We start from the raw sequence: 21,221 nt of genomic DNA on the forward strand, positions 1-21,221 counted from the left end.
AGAAAAGTATGCAGAGCACGATGTGCGAGTGTTGTGCCGCTTTGCTAGTGATGTGCTCCAATAATGTTGGGAACCAAAGAGGAACATGTGTTAAACAAAAGACATGCTCATCTACTACAACACTTCCAATTTAAGAGAACAACACCAGCAAAAGCAGAAAATACTGACAAAAGCAAATAACATCTGCATCAAAACAAGCACTTGCAAACACAGACAACATATTCAACCTGCAGCACATACAACAATTTAATTTGATGTCTGCTGTAAATTCACCCAACACACCCCAACATAGAAAGGCTTTGCAAAGCTTCACAACAAAACTGAAGTACTCACAACACTTGTAGCAATTTTAGTCCAATGGGACAGGTAGGTTGGTCACTACCACCCAGGGTGCATTTTGATATAGCATTTTAGTCACCTATAGGGACTTGGACAAAAAGTACGATAGCTATTCCAAGGTGATAGCTCTAGGCAGGCATGGGCCAATGAAGGATTACATATAGGCATCAACATTTAAAAGTGCTCCAGTCATATCATATATTATATTTGTCTGATTATAGGGATTTCAAAAAGGTATACTTTGGACTATCGATGACTGAGTGCTACACAGTAAAATCTCTAGTATTAAATTAACACTTCCAGTGTACATATGGTCCTACTCTGGTCAGAGTGGGAACATATGTTCACTGACAGTGGTCATTTAACACCGTCACTGTTAGTTTTACACTGGTGAATTTACTGTGTATGGAGTTATGTGTAAAAACTATAAAAATGGTGATGGGTTTTGTTGAGCTAAGAGGATTATTAATGGAATAGTTTGTGCTGAATACTCCAAAGTAATAGTCGAACAAGGACAATGTCCATTGGATTCTGTGACATATGCTACCCCGTAATGTTAACTAAGATTACTTTTTGGGAATATTTATGGTGAGACAAATGATGTGGTATACTTTTTAATAAGATTGGAGCATTTTTAAATGTTGACCACTGTGTATTCCTTCTTTGTTCCTTACATGACTTCAGCTCCCACTTGGATGGCTATTATATGTAGTATTTTGTTGCACCACCTCTGGCTTTTATAACAGCTTGCGGTCTCTGAGGCATGGACTTAATGAGTGACAAACAGTACTCTTCATCAATCTGGCTCCAACTTTCTCTGATTGCTGTTGCCAGATCAGCTTTGCAGGTTGGAGCCTTGTCATGGACCATTTTCTTCAACTTCCACCAAAGATTTTCAATTGGATTAAGATCCGGACTATTTGCAGGCCATGACATTGACCCTATGTGTCTTTTTGCCTTGAATGTTGTCACAGTTTTTGCTCTATGGCAAGATGCATTATCATCTTGTAAAATGATTTCATCATCCCCAAACATCCTTTCAATTGATGGGATAAGAAAAGTGTCCAAAATATTAATGTAAACTTGTGCATTTATTGATGATGTAATGACAGCCATCTCCCCAGTGCCTTTAACTGACATGCAGCCCCAATGACTGTGGAAATTTACATGTTCTCTTCAGGCAGTCATCTTTAGAAATCTCATTGGAACGGCACCAAACAAAAGTTCCAGCATCATCACCTTGCCCAATGCAGATTCGAGATTCATCGCTGAATATGACTTTCATCCAGTCATCCACAGTCCACGATTGCTTTTCCTTAGCCCGTTGTAACCTTGTTTTTTTCTGTTTAGGTGTTAATGATGGCTTTCATTTAGCTTTTCTATATGTAAATCCCATTTCCTTTAGGCGGTTTCTTACAGTTCGGTCACAGACGTTGACTCCAGTTTCCTCCCATTCGTTCCTCATTTGTTTTGTTGTGCATTTTCAATTTTTGAGACATACTGCTTTAAGTTTTCTGTCTTGACGCTTTGATGTCTTCCTTGGTCTACCAGTATGTTTGCCTTTAACAACCTTCCCATGTTGTTTGTATTTGATCGAGAGTTTAGACACAGCTGACTGTGAACAACCAACATCTTTTGCAACATTGCGTGATGATTTACCCTCTTTTAAGAGTTTGATAATCCTCTCCTTTGTTTCAATTGACATCTCTCATGTTGGAGCCATGATTCATGTCAGTCCACTTGGTGCAACAGCTCTCCAAGGTGTGATCACTCTTTTTTGGATGCAGACTAATGAGCAGATCTGATTTGATGCAGGTGTTAGTTTTGGGGATGAAAATTTACAGGGTGATTCCATAATTTATTCCTCAGAATTGAGTGATTCCATATTTTTTTCGCTCTGCTTGGTCTAAAAAAGTAACCGTTACTGACTGCCACAATTTTTTTTTCCTGATTTCTTATAGTGTTTCTTAAAGCCAGAAAGTTGCCATTTGAAATGACTTTAATTTTGTGTCATGTCTGTGATCTGCTTTTTTTCTACAAAATTAAACAACTGAATGAACATCCTCCGAGGCCTGTGATTCCATAATTTTTGCCAGGGGTTGTACATAACAATTAACTAGTGACATATCCTTAGTCATTTATACTGGGTAGGTTTTGCCACCCTAGGTGGTAGTGACAGGCCCACATTCAGGGGTCTAGTCCTGAAAGGCCTACTTCTGGTCAGAGGACTTCAGATTGTTCGGTGCATCACGATGCACCACTCTTTAGTTCTCCTCTTTTGAATCTTTTAAGGTTAATCTTAAAACACATTTATTTTCTGTTACCTATAATTTACGACGGAGTTTTAGGGCCACATTGAATTTCTTCCTTTTTTTTTTTTTTGGACATTGAGAATAAAGTCGTAATATTACAAGAAAAAAGTCGTAATATTATGAGAATAAAGTTGTAATATTATGAGAAATAAAGTCATAATATTACAAGAAACAAAGTCATAATATTACGAGAATAAAGTCATAATTTTACGAGAAAAAAGTCGTAATATTACAAGAAAAAAGTTGAAATATATTAGACTTTATTCTCATAAAATTATGAATTTATTCTCGTAATATTACGACTTTATTCTCATAAATTCCGACTTTATTCTTGTAATATTACAACTTTTTTCTCATAAAATTATGACTTTATTCTCGAAGTCTTAAAATTATGACTTTATTCTCATAATATTACAACTTTATTCTCGTAATATTACGACTTTATTCTCGAAGTCTAAAAAAAAAAAAAATTCTATGTGGTCCTAAAACGCCGTCGTAATAATTAGGGCAGGCTTTAATATCTTGATTTTTCTATGACATTTTTAATTTAGTGTTTGAATTTTGCCTCATCTGTTATGCTGTTTTAATTTTCTTTCTATTACTGAAATGTAGACGTTATTACTGTAGAGAGCACTTTGATATTTTCTGGTGGAAAGTGCTATGTAAACCAACTGTATTAATACATTTTTTATGATTTTATGATTTTTCATTATTTTATTCTTATGCTAGCTTTATCTTCATGTTTTACTTTATTTGCAAAGAAATGAAGAGTAGAAGTAAGTTAAAGTCCTCTGGGCAGAAACTCTCTGTTTATGCCTGTTGTCTGAATTTGCAGCAATGTTGTCAAATTAAACTGTTTTGTGTTGTAGAATTTTGCAAGCATTTTTCAATTTTAATTCTGCAAAAAAAAAAAAAAAAAGCAAATATTTTTGTTGTTTTGAATTCGTAAATGTTTTCTGGATTTGCTAGTGTTGTCTTAAATTCATTTTAAAGTGTTGTGGACTCTACCTTAGAATCATAATTAGGCAGAGAAAATCTGTCATAACTCAAATCAAAGACTCATTTATGAAAATATTGATGAAATCCTATAATAAAAACTGTAAATTAATAGAAATTAGTAAGAAAAGAGTAAATAAACCATGGCTGACAAAGGGAATAAAAAATTATTGTGCAAAGAAAAACTATTTATACAGGTGCTTTTTAAAAATGCAAACAAAGGAAACAGAACACAGATACAAAAAAATATAAAAATAAACTATTGACAATAATTAGGAAACAAAAAAAAAAGATTATTATAGTGAACAATTAAATAAGAGTAAAGATAATATGAGGGCAACATGGGGAATTATAAAAAGTGTGATTGAAAGTGATGGAGCGAAAGCAACTTTTCCAAATTACTTTGTCAAAGAAAATAAAGAGATATATGACATAAAAGAAGTGGCGGCAAATGGGTTTAATGATTATTTTTCAAATGTAGGATCAAGTCTGGTGGGAAATAAACCAATAGTAGAAGATACATTACATACACTTGTAAATACGGTCAATAGTATTTTCCTGGACAATGTGGAAAAAGATGAAAATAAGAAATATTGTAAAAAACTGTGTAAGCAAAAGATCAACTGACCATGAAGATTTAGACATGATGACTGTAAAAAGTATAATAGAAACTGTTATTGAACCATTTACTTATATTTGCAATTTGTCTCTGTCAACAGGGATTTTTCCAGATGAAATGAAAATTGCCAAGGTAGTCCCATTATATAAAAATGGAGACAAACATAAATTCTCTAATTACAGGCCAGTATCATTGCTTCCACAGTTTTCTAAAATTATGTAAAACGTTTTTGTGACAAGGTTGGATAAATTCACTGAGAAACATCATATTTTAAATAATGCTCAGTATGGATTCAGAACAAAACATTCGACAGCTATGGCAATTATGGAATTAATAGAGAAAATATCAACAACAATAGAAAATAAGGATTATTTTGTAAGTATTTTTATTGACTTGAAAAAAGCTTTTGATGTTATTGACCACTCAAGATTGCTTCACAAGTTACAACAATATGGAATAAGAGGTATTGCACATCAGTGGGTAAAAAGCTACTTAGAAAACAGAAAACAGTTTGTTCAGATAAATAATATCAAATCAGAATTGTGTAATATTGCTTATGGAGTACCACAAGGATCAGTACTTGGACCCAAACTGTTTATTTTGTATATCAATGATTTTGTGAATGTATCTAATGTGCTTGGTAGCATTTTATTTGCTGATGATACAACGCTGTTTTACTCTGGATCAGATATACAGGAAGTAGCACAAGTGATAAAAACAGAATTGGAAAAGGTTAAGCATTGGTTTGATATAAACAGACTGTCACTAAATATTAATAAGACAAATTTCATATTGTTTAATGACAGAGCAAAAAAAAATAACGTGTCATTACAAATAGATGGAATGGATATACAAAGGGTAAAAGAAATGAAATTTGTAGGAGTCATAATTGATGAAGATCTTACATGGAAGTCACACATAAATTACATAAAAGGAAAAATAGCGAAAGCCATTGCTGTTTTGCATAAAGTAAAATATTCCTTAAATAGTTATGGTTTATTAACATTGTACAATTCATTGATTTTCCCATATTTAACTTATTGTGTAGAAATCTGGGGATCAACATATACAACTTATATACAACCTTTGTTTATTCTGCAGAAAAGGGCTTTAAGGGTGATTAGCAACAGTGGTTTTAGAGATCCATCTAATCCATTGTTCATTAAGTACAGGGTACTTAAATTTCGTGATTTGGTCGATTTGAAAATATTACAAACAATGTACCAAGCTAATAAAAATGCTTTACCAACAAACATTCAAAATATGTTTGAGAAAAGAGTAAGTAGTTATAAACTGAAAGGAATAGAAGTCTTTAGAAAACCAAGATACAGAACCAAAGTAAAAGAACGGAGTATTGCAGTAAATGGTGTAAAATTATGGAACAATCTCAACAAAGAAATTAAAGAATTAAGGTCGCTTAAATTATTTAAAAAACGTATTAAACTAGATGTATTAAGTAAGTATGAAACTATAAAATAAGTTAGTGGGCTGTAAGGAAGTAAAAAAAAAAAAAAAGTAATTTGTTAATAATGTATAAAATGTTTTAAGTTTAAAAATGTAACCTGTCAGAGATGTAATCTATTTAATAATGGTCATAATTATGAAATAAGTCAGTCTTATGTGACAAGTTAAAGAAATACAATCTGTTAAATAATGTTGAAAAATGACGCTGGATATTGAAAGATTGTATTGTAAAAAGGGGCAGAAAATATAAGACTTGTTCTTCTCTCTGCTCCTTTTCATTCTGTTAATGGAGATGCTTTATTTCTGCTTTTCTGTTTTTTTTCTTTTAAATGAATGAAATAAATAAATAAATGAAAAATGAAAAATATGACTTATATATATATATATATATATATATATATATATATATATATATATATATATATATATATATATATATATATATATATATATAATATAAATAATATATATATAATAATAATATATATAAATAATTTATAACTTATATTGAGACTTGAGAGTAAACGCAGCACACTCATATGAAATCCACCAAAACTCAATTCAGCTCACACACTGATGGGTAAAAGACAATCACCGTGGAGGTCAGAATGTTGATTTGTTCTTTGAGAAGCCGGCGTGTGACTGACTACTGAGCGGCTGAACATGGAGGACATTTTAATCTTGTGTTGGATAGAAAAATCAATGCCACGCTGTTTCATTCTTTTCAAAAGGTGCAGAACATGTCTCAGTCAATCGAGGTTCTGAACCTGCGGACGCAGAGGGACTTTCAGTATATCATGAGGATGGAAAGCCAGATCAAAGGACTGCGGTCAAAGTTTCGACAGATTGAATCAGACAGGAAGACGCTCGTCAACAAAAACTTTCAGGTATAGTTTGTTTGATGGTTAACTTTAGCCAGAGAGGGAGAAAAAAAGATGGGAAAGCCTGTGAAATGTTCTCCACTGAAACTATCGTAAAAGCAATGAAAATGGAAATTAAAGTACAATACCACATGTTGTGATTCCTGTCATTATACCATGTTTTTACAGTCACTGTGCAAAACACAGAAGCTGGTCTACTCTTTACACTGACACACTCTCAGAGGACTAAATACTACATCCTAAAAGTCTTTTTCTGGAGATCATTGAGGATTGTTTAAAAGTTTTTTGTCCCAGTGCAGAAATACTTCTTTTTGCGCATGATCACATGATCACTTGGTGTGTTGTAGGACTTAAAGGGAAAGATGGAGTCCCTGCAGCCTTTGATCCCTGTCCTGGAGCAGTACAAGACCGACACTAAGCTCATTGCCCAGTTCAAAGAGGAGATCAGGAACCTGTCTGTGGTGTTGATGACCATCCAGGAGGAGATGGGGGCCTACGACTACGAGGAACTACAACACAGGGTGCTAAATCTAGAAACTCGTCTCCGCAACTGCATGAGCAAACTCAGTAAGTCCTCTTTGGAGAGCGGCGAGTAGCCGCGGGGATCTGAGATTTTCCGACTGAAGCAGGATCATGGGTACAGATCTGGTGATGAAAGCCAAACCATGAGCTTGGTGTTGAGCTTCTTCTTGTCCAGTATAGCTAAAGGTTCACTGCTCTATAATACAAATGAAGTCCAGAAACACACACACACACACACACACACACACACACACACACACACACACACACACACACACACACACACACACACACACACACACACACACACACACACACACACAGTTTTAAAGGATGAGTTAATTATCACCTTTTGGCTCAAATGAAAGTTTAAATAGCTAAAGGTTTTATTTTCCAAGCTTGATATTTCAACGTGAAGTGTTTACTTTATCGACTGGTTTGTTGAAATAATAGTTAAAGACTTAATGTTGAATTTGGAAGCAAGACAAATTATTTGTACAATTACTTCACATATTAAATCATGTGGGATAGCTATTAACTGAGTCTTTTTTCTTTTTTTGCCAGTGTGTTTGCTCACGGTGTAGCGAACGTCTAGACTTAACTGGCGTATAGCACCTTGAGGTGATTTTATGTTACGATTTGATGTTGTATAAATAAATTGAATTGAATTTTTTTAATAACAGGGGAAAAGCCTCTCATACAGTCTATAACCACTTTTTGTTGTTGACTTGCTTTTCAGCTGAAAAAATGAGACCTTATCAAATTCCTGTTATCCAGCGATTTTTGGAGCATTGTAACATAATAACATCTTTGCGCTGGTTGTGTTGAACATCAATCTGAGCTGCCACTGACCGCAGCATGCTTTGTGTTCACAGCATGTGGTAAACTAATGAAGATCACTGGACCTCTGACTGTAAAAACTTCAGGGACTAGATTTGGAGCCTGGATGACCGACCCGCTGGCGCCTCTCAAAAACAACAGGGTGGGCTGAGTCGATTTGATTTGCTGGAACCCTTTGAAACAACAGTGGCAGGTTTAATAATTTACAGAGAGCTGGTTCTCTTCCGTTTGGTAGAGATATGGTGATTTCGTCATCGTAAGACCCTTATAAGCCTTGATGTCCCTCACTGGTCATTCTGACCTGTATGAAGCAGTATGATTGTAGATTTTTACCTCTGTCAAGGAACTTGTGTTTTTGTTGCCATTTGTCTATCTGTCCATCAGTTTTCTAGTCTGTCCAACTAGTTTTCAGTAACTGAGTATCTTAAAAGAATCCTGATCTAGGGGTGTGTCATGCCTTTGATCTCAGATCTTTGATGCTGATTCCTTTGAACCTGTAATCAAGATTACTTTTTAGTTCAGTGGTCAGGAACAAGGAGAACTAACCAGGTTCAAAGTTCAGCAATGAGCAGATGGTGTCAGGATCAAAGATGAGTGATCAAGATCAAATATCTGCCTTCAGGATCAAAGATGAATAATCAGGATCAAGGTTCATCAATCAGCAGCTGATCTCTTGATCAAATATGAGTCATCAGGATCCATAGTCAGCAATCAGGATCAAAGATGTGTAACCAGGATCAAAGGTCAGCAAACAGGATAAGTAAGGAGCATGGTTCAAAATCAAATGTCAGCAATAAGGATCAGGATCAAAGATCTGGATTAAAGCTGAGTGATCAGAGACAAAAATCCTTATTTTATTAATTCATTTTCTATACCTGCTCATTCCACTTTTGGGTTGTGGGAAGTTGGAGCCTGTCCCAGTGGCCATTGGGCTTAAGCAGGGTGTAGTCTGGACAGAGCAGTAGTCCATCTCAGAGCTACTGTTTTAATTAAACAGTTGGATTCTCCTGGTCTGCAACCAGTTCTACGTCAGCTGCTAGGTGCCAGCTGATGTGACATGCCGCTCCCCCCACCCCCACTGCATGAATGTTGGAGGGGTCCTGGTGGGCACTGTAGCTGGTGAGATCCATGAGAAGGGCCCAGCACGCGTCCAAAGTTGCTGCTGCTGGCCACGTACCCATTCCCCCTGCCACCGGGGCACTGACCCGCCCTGCGGCGCGGTGCCGGGCACTGCCCTGTGAAGAACCTGCCCCCGCACGGCGGCAGGAGAAGTCACCCATGTTGCAGGCCAACAATGGCCATGCCTTCTGGCAGGCAGGAGGGAGAGTGGGGAGGGGGGAGGTCAACGGTGTGACTGCTCCCTCAGCCATGGCACAAGCCCAGCCCACTTCGCACCCCAGCCTGACTGACCCAGCCCTCAGAGCCAATCCTTGTCCCGAAGTTATGGACAGACGGACAAATGCATTCACACCTACAATCAATTTAAAGTTTCAAATTCACCTAACTTGCATGTTTTTGGAGGTGGGAGGAAGCTGGAGCCTCCATACAAACACCGGGAGAACATGCAAACTCCACACAGAAAGGGCCAGGTGGGAAGTGATCCCAGGTGGGAAGTGGTCCCAGGTGGGAAATGATCCCAGGACCTTCTTGCTGTAAGGCAACAATGCTAACCACTAAGCTGCACCGCTGCCCCTGTATTATAGTACAATCATTAATTAATAATATTAGTATAATATGCTGTAATTCATGATTCTACATCAATCCTATGAACCTGACAGGAGGAAGAACCCATAAAATGTTATTGTTGAGTGAGATCAGAATTTAGATTCTGAATCACTTCTTTCCTTTCATTTGCATGTCAAGATTAGTGGATTTGTTGTTTTTAACATTCAATGAAAAATCTGCTTATTTTAATGAAACCTGAAACTTTGGTTAAATTCGGATCCCAAAGGTATTCTAAGCCTACAGTGTTCTTAGGAGCATCTTCACTTTACGTTTAGTAGGACCGAGATCTGTTACAGTGAAATGTCCGGTATGAAAACATGATATTAATGACGTATCATGCAATAAACATACAATACTGTTGTTAATCTCAAATTAAAATCTTAGGATTGTATGGCCTCTTTAGATCTTTACTTGTTTGTCTGCAGGTGTGGTACATGGACAGCTACACCAACAACAAGATCGTCAAAGAGTACAAATCCATCCCTGATTTCGTGGCTGGAGTCGAGTCCAGAACCTATAACCTACCCTTCAAATGGGCCGGAACCAACCATGTGGTGTACAACGGGTCTCTGTACTACAACAAGATGCAGAGCAACATCGTCGTGAGGTACAGCTTCGAGACGGGACGCGTGGTCAGCCAGCGGGCACTGGAGTCGGCGGGCTTCCATAACGTATACCCCTACACCTGGGGAGGCTTCTCCGATATCGACCTGATGGCGGATGAGCTGGGCCTGTGGGCCGTGTACGCAACCAACCAGAACGCGGGAAACATCGTTATCAGCCAGCTAAACCCAGACACGCTCCAGATCCTCAATACGTGGAACACGGAATATTCTAAAAGGAACGCCGGCGAGTCTTTCATGATCTGTGGGACGCTCTACATCACAAACTCCCACATGACCGGTGCCAAGGTGTACTACGCCTACTCCACCAAAACCTCCACATACGAGTACACAGACATTCCTTTTCATAACCAGTACTTCCACATGTCCATGTTGGACTACAACGCCAGGGACCGCACCCTCTATGGCTGGAACAACGGTCACCAAGTCCTGTTTAATGTCACACTTTTCCACATTATCAAAACAGAGGATGACTCATAAGTGAAAGAACGGAAACATTTGACTGGAAGTTCTGATGACTTTTTGTCTTATTTGTTTTAAGTTATGAGTTTGTTCAACCTTTTACTATCAATTTAGTTATTTATTGATAATTTCACGTTTGCCTGTTTTCATACTTCACATTAATTTAAATACTGATTTTTTTATGTTACAAAATAAAAGATAGCACAAATTTCCTATTTATTTGTTTAGTGCATTTTTTGATAAATGAAGCCTTATTTTCAATGGTGCATTCATTCAAAATTGCAATTATTTCTTCTTTTTTTTTTTTTTTTTGGTGGCTGCTTTTCCTGACATTTAGCCACCATCACTTATTAAATTATTCATTCCTTTCACTGACAGTGTGGCTTTCAGTTTGTTTATCAAGTTTTTTTCTTTTAAATGTCTTTACACATGACCTTGTACAACAATGACGTACCTGTGAAGTTACTGTATGCAGCTTTTAGTGTCTTTGAAGACTGTCAGTCTGTCAGACTGGATACCTTGAAGTACTATATCACAAGACTTGGGTAAACAGCCCACTGTAACTTTCCTTCCCACTGTAGCCAAGTGCTTGCTCACAGGGGGTCGTTTTGACCGTTGGGGTTTTACATAATTATTGTATGGCCTTGCCTTACAATATAAAGCGCCTTGGGGCAACTGTTTGTTGTGATTTGGCGCTATATAAAGAAATTGATTGATTGATTGAACAGCGTATCGTGCTACCTTCAATGTAGTACTTTAAAATGTTGGCTTTTGTATTTTCAGCAACAGTTTGTATGCCTTATTCAGTGCAGTATGTTCTGTCGGCCCAAAGACAACAGCTCACGTGCATGAATGTGTGCTACCCCAACAGCATTTATACTGTAAATGTCGTGTGTATTTTGTATTTGCACATCCCATTCTCTTTCTCGCCATCAGTGGTAAAGATCCATTTAAACCAACAGCAGTAGCTTAAGAAAAGTAAATTTCTGTAAATGTTAAATTAACAAAATAAAGTTATTGTTTTCATTAAAGCCGCATTCTGTGGAATGGAAATAACAGAGAAGACTGCAGGTCTTGACTGGGTGGAAGCACAAAACAGGGAATAAACAGTGTTTGAGTTTAGATAGTTACATCTTTGAAATGCAATTAGAAGATTTGCCAAGTCAAGTCAAGTCAAGTCAAGTCAAGTCTGGGAGTCTGCGCTGGTGCTAGACTTCACCACATCTGTGACACCATGGACCCGCTTTGGGACCTGGATGGTAACTACCTAAGCAGCCAGCCGGTCCATTCCCACATCTTAAAAAAACAACCATCTAACAAAACGTGGGCATCCCCTTGACCTTTTCCAGGCACCTACATGCTGGATCATGCATAGAGAAATGTGCCACATGGCCAAAATGTCAAAGCTGATGCTGCCTCACAATGCAAGTGATACTCTTTATCTTGATATCTCTTAGTAACCGCTCATATGGTACAGTCTTTCCAGCAGCACCGAAGGATCTTCTGAAGAGCCATAGTACCAAAGACACCCAGTTGTCGTCTCAGGCCACCAGTTAGTGTCTAAGTCTTACAATCATACAGCAAGACAGGTCTTTAGGACCCTAAAGACTTGGACCTTTGTTCATCTGCAAAGGTATCAGCATCACCAAACACCTCTGACCAGCTACCTCATGACTCCATAAGCTCTCCCAGGCACTTCTCAATCTCAAAAGCTGAGGACCCAGAGACATCTACACCCAACAAAAATATAAACGCAACACTTTTGGTTTTGCTCCCATTTTGTATGAGATGAACTCAAAGATCTAAAACTTTTTCCACATACACAATATCACCATTTCCCTCAAATATTGTTCACAAACCAGTCTAAATCTGTGATAGTGAGCACTTCTCCTTTGCTGAGATAATCCATCCCACCTCACAGGTGTGCCATATCAAGATGCTGATTAGACACCATGATTAGTGCACAGGTGTGCCTTAGACTGCCCACAATAAAAGGCCACTCTGAAAGGTGCAGTTTTGTTTTATTGGGGGGTGGGGGGGGGAGGGGGGGATACCAGTCAGTATCTGGTGTGACCACCATTTGCCTCATGCAGTGCAACACATCTCCTTTGCATAGAGTTGATCAGGTTGTCAATTGTGGCCTGTGGAATGTTGGTCCACTCCTCTTCAATGGCTGTGCGAAGTTGCTGGATATTGGCAGGAACTGGTACACGCTGTCGTATACGCCGGTCCAGAGCATCCCAAACATGCTCAATGGGTGACATGTCCGGTGAGTATGCCTGCCATGCAAGAACTGGGACATTTTCAGCTTCCAAGAATTGTGTACAGATGCTTGCAACATGAGGTGTTGTTCTTGGATGTATGGCACAACAATGGGCCTCAGGATCTGGTCACGGTATCTCTGTGCATTCAAAATGCCATCAATAAAATGCACCTGTGGTCTTCGTCCATAACAGACACCTGCCCATACCATAACCCCACCACCACCATGGGCCACTCGATCCACAACATTGACATCAGAAAACCGCTCACCCACACGACGCCACACACGCTGTCTGCCATCGGCCCTGAACAGTGTGAACCGGGATTTATCCATGAAGAGAACACCTCTCCAACGTGCCAAACACCAGCGAATGTGAGCATTTGCCCACTCATGTCGGTTACGACAACGAACTGGAGTCAGGTCGAGACCCCGATGAGGACGACGAGCATGCAGATGAGCTTCCCTGAGACGGTTTCTGACAGTTTGTGCAGAAATTCTTTGGTTATGCAAACCGATTGTTTCAGCAGCTGTCCGAGTGGCTGGTCTCAGACGATCTTGGAGGTGAACATGCTGGATGTGGAGGTCCTGGGCTGGTGTGGTTACACGTGGTCTGCGGTTGTGAGGCTGGTTGGATGTACTGACAAATTCTCTGAAACGCCTTTGGAGACGGCTTATGGTAGAGAAATGAACATTCAATACAGAAGCAACAGCTCTGGTTGACATTCCTGCTGTCAGCATGCCAATTGCACGCTCCCTCAAATCTTGCGACGTCTGTGGCATTGTGCTGTGTGCTAAAACTGCACCTTTCAGAGTGGCCTTTTATTGTGGGCAGTCTAAGGCACACCTGTGCACTAATCATGGTGTCTAATCAGCATCTTGGTATGGCACACCTGTGAGGTGGGATGGATTATCTCAGCAAAGGAGAAGTGCTCACTATCACAGATTGACTGATTTGTGAACAATATTTGAGGGAAATGGTGATATTGTGTATGTGGAAAAAGTTTTAGATCTTTGAGTTCATCTCATACAAAATGGGAGCAAAACCAAAAGTGTTGCGTTTATATTTTTGTTGAGTGTATGTCACTGCCAAGATAAGTGAATGTCACAAGTTCAGCACTTTCACCACATATGGATACATTTCTGATTTCTGAGTCTAAGAAGTCTTTGTCTTGATCCAGGACAATCTCAAACCCAGACACTCCAATAGAGCACTCAGCTTCTCAAGCACTACAGTCAGAGTACCCATTGATTCCATAAAGATCACAGCATTCTCCACAAAGCCAAGGTCAGTAATCCTTCCATTGCCAACAAATGCACCCAGTCACTGGTTTCCACAACCCTACCCAACACCCATTCCATGCAAGTATTGAACAGTGTAGGGGCCAGAACACACCCCTGATGAACGCCACTTTGCACTGGGAAAAGTCTCTGCCTCTCCATACAGCACTCACAGTATCTGTGTATAGACTGGCTATGATGTCCAGCAACTCCTTGAAGATCCTGCGATGTCCCAGAGAGAGGAGTCGATCAACTGAATCAACATAAGCTGCAAAGAAGCACTGCCAATATTCACGCTTGACTTCTACGAGTACTTGCAGGACTAGAACGCGGTCGTTGGTTGATTTCTTGGGCATGAAGCCAGACTGTTGTGGTGGATGAGCAGGAAGAAGCTGGAATCCTTGCAAATACCTTCCCCGGCACAAAGAGCAGTGTGGTACCCCTATAGTTGTTAGAATCCATACAATCACTCTTTCCAGACTGGGATAAGCTGTTTCTTCCATGGCTAGCAAAGGCTGATAAGAATTCACTGTAAAACACTGACAATCTCCAAAAGCAATTTGTTAACAGAGCAAAATGCTTTTTATTATGGACTAAACACTATATTTAATTTGATGTTTCCATTTCTGTAGAATGAGGATGACTGTAAAAGTGGATGGTAGAGGTTCAAAAAACAATTCTCTGGCAAATATGTGAGCATTTGATTGGACACCACTTTCTCATGAATCTTCTATTTTAAAAAAACAATGATTTTGAAAAAGGGCTATAATTAGCCAGTGCGTCCCATAGTCTCACTGTGGGTTTGTTAAGAAGAGGTCTTACCATGGCTTTTACTTACAAAGGAAGTAGGAACAACTTCAGTGGTGAGCAAAAAGTAAATGTTTAATGAGCTGTCTATATAAAAACGACCTTGACTTTGGATCACACAAATGACCCCATAAATGAATGCCCCAAACCCAAAAACAAGCAAAATGATGCCATATTTGCTGAGATATGTCAAATATTGCTCATTTCATGAGCATTTTTCAATTTTCCTACTCTTCCAGGATTTGACCCTGGGAGGGCAACATGTGTATTTTGAAACATTTTGATGCCAGACAGACAATGTGGATAATGGTGGTATATGCCCCATAGCCAGTTTTTCAAACCACACGCTTCTAGATGGGCAACGTTGCCTCAAAGTTGAGCATTTTTATTACATATTTTAAAGTAACAGGACTTCAGTCTGTTTTGACATCAAATTTTGAATTGACCAAAACTCAAGTAAAATTTTGCCTGATGGAAAAACAAACCTTACCATGCCTAATCAAACTATTTGAAGGGTAACTGGTGAAAATTTGATCAAAATCCGAGTCAGGTCATGTGGACGCCCCCACCTGATTTTTACATAGACAGCTCATTAACATAGAAGGTACTAATAATGACCAGACAGCTTTGACATGCCAAGTTGGCAATGGGTCAAGAATACAACTAGCACATTATTGCCATAACTATGGAAGTAAATCTGTGCCATCAGACTTTGAATTTGAAATTTTAAGGTTGAATGTTTTTAGCATCAAAATCAGAGTTTGAAGTTGAATTTCTAAGGTTGAATTTGTTTAGCATGAAGTTATTCAGCCTCAAAAATTTCAACTTAAAAAAAAATTCAACCTAAAAAAATTCAACCTCAAAAAAATAGAAAAGCAGGGAGAAGCAATTGATCCCTGTATCAATTATCCAATGTCATAGATTTACTCCATAAACTTTGGATGATTGAGACAGGGATCAATTGCTTATCCCTGCTTTTCTATTTTTTGAGGTTGAATTTTTTTTAGGTTGAATTTTTTTTAGATTGAATTTTTTTTAGGTTGAATTTTTTTTTTTTGAGGATGAATTTTTTTATGTTGAATATTTTTTAGGTTGACATGCTTGAGGCTGAATATTTTGATGCTAAACAAATTCAACCTTAGAAATTCAACTTCAAACTGTGATGGCACAGATTTACTTTCATACATAACCAACTTTGACAAATCTGTGTGTAGTAACTGATTAACATCACTTTGAGCAGAGGGAATCAGTTAATCAGTGAAATCACCATTTACATCTGGATGGATTGAGACACTGCATTTAATCTATTATTAGACTCTATTGGCTTTGCTCAAAAAGTAAATGAGTCCACCCACCACTTTAATCATATCTTAGATCTTGTTCTGACTTATGGTATGGAAATAGAAGACTTAACAGTATTCCCTGAAAACTCTCTTCTGTCTGATCATTTCTTAATAACATTTACATTTACTCTGATGGACTACCCAGCAGTGGGGAATAAGTTTCATTACACTAGAAGTCTTTCAGAAAGCGCTGTAACTAGGTTTAAGGAAATGATTCCTTCTTTATGTTCTCTAATGCCATATACTAACACAGTGCAGAGTAGCTACCTAAACTCTGTAAGGGAGATAGAGTATCTCGTCAATAGTTTTACATCCTCATTGAAGACAACTTTGGATGCTGTAGCTCCTCTGAAAAAGAGAGCTTTAAATCAGAAGTGTCTGACTCCGTGGTATAACTCACAAACTCGTAGCTTAAAGCAGATAACCCATAAGTTGGAGAGGAAATGGCGTCTCACTAATTTAGAAGATCTTCACTTAGCCTGGAAAAAGAGTCTGTTGCTCTATAAAAAAGCCCTCCGTAAAGCTAGGACATCTTTCTACTCATCACTAATTGAAGAAAATAAGAACAACCCCAGGTTTCTTTTCAGCACTGTAGCCAGGCTGACAAAGAGTCAGAGCTCTATTGAGCCAAGTATTCCATTAACTTTAACTAGTAATGACTTCATGACTTTCTTTGCTAACAAAATTTTAACTATTAGAGAAAAAATTACTCATAACCATCCCAAAGACATATCGTTATCTTTGGCTACTTTCAGTGATGCCGGTATTTGGTTAGACTCTTTCTCTCCGATTGTTCTGTCTGAGTTATTTTCATTAGTTACTTCATCCAAACCATCAACATGTTTATTAGACCCCATTCCTACCAGGCTGCTCAAGGAAGCCCTACCATTATTTAATGCTTTAATCTTAAATATGATCAATCTATCTTTGTTAGTTGGCTATGTACCACAGGCTTTTAAGGTGGCAGTAATTAAACCATTACTTAAAAAGCCATCACTTGACCCAGCTATCTTAGCTAATTATAGGCCAATCTCCAACCTTCCTTTTCTCTCAAAAATTCTTGAAAGGGTAGTTGTAAAACAGCTAACTGATCATCTGCAGAGGAATGGTCTATTTGAAGAGTTTCAGTCAGGTTTTAGAATTCATCATAGTACAGAAACAGCATTAGTGAAGGTTACAAATGATCTTCTTATGGCCTCGGACAGTGGACTCATCTCTGTGCTTGTTCTGTTAGACCTCAGTGCTGCTTTTGATACTGTTGACCATAAAATTTTATTACAGAGATTAGAGCATGCCATAGGTATTAAAGGCACTGCGCTGCGGTGGTTTGAATCATATTTGTCTAATAGATTACAATTTGTTCATGTAAATGGGGAATCTTCTTCACAGACTAAAGTTAATTATGGAGTTCCACAAGGTTCTGTGCTAGGACCAATTTTATTCACTTTATACATGCTTCCCTTAGGCAGTATTATTAGACGGTATTGCTTAAATTTTCATTGTTACGCAGATGATACCCAGCTTTATCTATCCATGAAGCCAGAGGACACACACCAATTAGCTAAACTGCAGGATTGTCTTACAGACATAAAGACATGGATGACCTCTAATTTCCTGCTTTTAAACTCAGATAAAACTGAAGTTATTGTACTTGGCCCCACAAATCTTAGAAACATGGTGTCTAACCAGATCCTTACTCTGGATGGCATTACCCTGACCTCTAGTAATACTGTGAGAAATCTTGGAGTCATTTTTGATCAGGATATGTCATTCAATGCGCATATTAAACAAATATGTAGGACTGCTTTTTTGCATTTACGCAATATCTTTAAAATCAGAAAGGTCTTGTCTCAGAGTGATGCTGAAAAACTAATTCATGCATTTATTTCCTCTAGGCTGGACTATTGTAATTCATTATTATCAGGTTGTCCTAAAAGTTCCCTAAAAAGCCTTCAGTTAATTCAAAATGCTGCAGCTAGAGTACTGACGGGGACTAGAAGGAGAGAGCATATCTCACCCATATTGGCCTCTCTTCATTGGCTTCCTGTTAATTCTAGAATAGAATTTAAAATTCTTCTTCTTACTTATAAGGTTTTGAATAATCAGGTCCCATCTTATCTTAGGGACCTCGTAGTACCATATCACCCCAATAGAGCGCTTCGCTCTCAGACTGCAGGCTTACTTGTAGTTCCTAGGGTTTGTAAGAGTAGAATGGGAGGCAGAGCCTTCAGCTTTCAGGCTCCTCTCCTGTGGAACCAGCTCCCAATTCAGATCAGGGAGACAGATACCCTCTCTACTTTTAAGATTAGGCTTAAAACTTTCCTTTTTGCTAAAGCTTATAGTTAGGGCTGGATCAGGTGACCCTGAACCATCCCTTAGTTATGCTGCTATAGAGGTAGACTGCTGGGGGGTTCCCATGATGCACTGTTTCTTTCTCTTTGATTGATTGATCTCTGCTCCCCTCCACAGCATGTCTTTTTCCTGGTTCTCTCCCTCAGCCCCAACCAGTCCCAGCAGAAGACTGCCCCTCCCTGAGCCTGGTTCTGCTGGAGGTTTCTTCCTGTTAAAAGGGAGTTTTTCCTTCCCACTGTAGCCAAGTGCTTGCTCACAGGGGGTCGTTTTGACCTTTGGGGTTTTTCCGTAATTATTGTATGGCTTTGCCTTACAATATAAAGCGCCTTGGGGCAACTGTTTGTTGTGATTTGGCGCTATATAAAAAAATTGATTGATTGATTGATTGAATGTACATTAAGTGTCTTGTCTAAGGACACAAACAGCTAGCATGAGCAGGATTCAAGCCTAGATCAACACATTGGCAGGTCAGCTTCATGTCTGCTCAGCTACCTGCTCCACATTCTATTGATAGAAATAAGAATAACATACCCTGGCCTTCCTTATCTAACACTGTGTTGCAAATTGAATGCATTTCTCTGCAGAATCTGTTGAAAATGCATTATTTCCATTGCTGATGCGCAGCCGACCTGACTTTTGTGGTTCAATATTGGGACCCTCTCTGTTGAATGTTTACGGGCAATTGTTCCTGCCAGCAAATTGGCTCATCAGAAACATAGATTTTTGTGTATTCAAAGCATTTCTGTTAAGTTACTGTATATCATAGCATCAAATACTCTTTGAATTCTAAAGTCATAGGAACAAATAAAGTGCAGGCAGAGTTTGTATATATGAAAGATGATGTATAATTGTGATATCAGCATTCTTGTTCTTTGTTGTAGGTGGGCTTTATTTCTTTAGTGTATTTCCATCTGACTGGGGACTCACTGAAGACTGGACTGTGCATGATGACCTTGATCACCTTCACCCGTCCATTGCTACATTTCACAAGCGAGCTGACAGCTGTGGACCAAGCACCCCACGTACCACACAGTGCACACACACACACACACACACACACACACACACACACACACACACACACACACACACACACACACACACACACACACACACACACAGGCAGAGACAAACTGAAATCCAATGTTGGAACACTGACCACCCACTGCTCAATCTCTGACAGGCAAAGTGTTGAAACGCTCCTCCTGGACAAATCAATGCAGGTCAGACAGACAGAAAGCATCTCAAAGGTCAGCAATAAGCCACACCAACTCCGTGCTGTAGGAAACCCAGTATGGATCTCCTGAGATATTGATCCTTGTCAAGAACTTCCCTACATACCAACTCAATAATTTTAGACAGGATGCTCTCTAGATTCTATTATTCTCAAATGGCCGTAACTTCAAGGTTTCAAACCAGTGGTGGGCACAGTTCTGCTACTCTGATAACAGATAATTATCGAAGCTAATGTTTTTGCTAGCAGATTAGCTTTTAAGATAAGTTTTAAAGCCATCATCGGACCAATTATCTTTCCAATAAATTTAGTTCTGATAACTTTTTCACTTTTTTGGTGGTGAAGTGAGCAAAGTTTAACAGTCAAAAACATTTGTAAACCCCTAAATCAAACATTTTAGTCCATCTGTTGCATACATGTCAACCCCTTTGAGGGTCCACCTGTATAACAAAGTGAGAAAATCCATAAAAACAACACAAAATCCTTATAAACTCCAAACTGCACCAAAATCAGTTTGATTACAGTACACACAACTGCATAGCGGTATCACATATCTGGCGTTTTGTCCATATATTAATAACTAACACCAGGGATCTCCATGGGCTCTTTTATGGTGGAAGTCCTCCACAGTTAAATCCTCTTGCTCCTCAGTAAAATTGCTTGCTCTCAATAAAATCAATGTCTACAAGTACATTGTAGGTATTTTGTGCAAATTCAATATATTTCCCATGAATCGTGTCACACAGCTGTTCTAGTTTTTACAGAAACAAGAACTCACAGAGTAACATATCACTGCTCCTAACAATCTTTGGCCCTACCATGTCAGACTGCTCTGGCCCTACGATTGGATATTGGAAAACCATGTGGCGGTGAACCAGTTCCGATTGGACACTCACATTGCGCATGTCATCACACAGCTTCTATGAGGAGTACAAAGATGGTGGAGGCTGGCCGAAAGTCCGCGGAGTTAACTTTTCAGGCAAAAAAGTAAGCTTCTATCTCATATCATAAAAATTTATTTATAATTTAGTAAAACTTGTCCTCAGCCCATTGTATACGACGGCATCAGGGTTAAGAAAAACACAGTAAAATGAATTTACAACAGAAAACCTTGAATATCCATAAGACTTTATTTGTACGTCGTATGACTCTGAAACTCGG

General features: G+C 38.6%; 1 protein-coding gene across 1 annotated transcript in view; it reads left to right on the forward strand.

Moving 5' to 3' along the window:
• Positions 1-10,833, forward strand: part of LOC117522150 (noelin-3-like) — a 28,078-nt gene extending 17,245 nt beyond the window's left edge. Inside the window, exons 3-6 of the mRNA XM_034183530.1 lie at positions 6,462-6,617; positions 6,959-7,178; positions 8,009-8,115; positions 10,124-10,833. Coding sequence (XP_034039421.1) covers positions 6,462-6,617; positions 6,959-7,178; positions 8,009-8,115; positions 10,124-10,801 — 1,161 coding nt within the window. The 3' untranslated portion in view covers positions 10,802-10,833. The remainder of the gene's footprint in view (positions 1-6,461; positions 6,618-6,958; positions 7,179-8,008; positions 8,116-10,123) is intronic.
• The last annotated feature ends 10,388 nt before the right edge of the window (positions 10,834-21,221 follow it).

This window comes from Thalassophryne amazonica, chromosome 12, assembly GCF_902500255.1.
Source record: "Thalassophryne amazonica chromosome 12, fThaAma1.1, whole genome shotgun sequence".
Lineage (NCBI taxonomy): Eukaryota > Metazoa > Chordata > Actinopteri > Batrachoidiformes > Batrachoididae > Thalassophryne > Thalassophryne amazonica.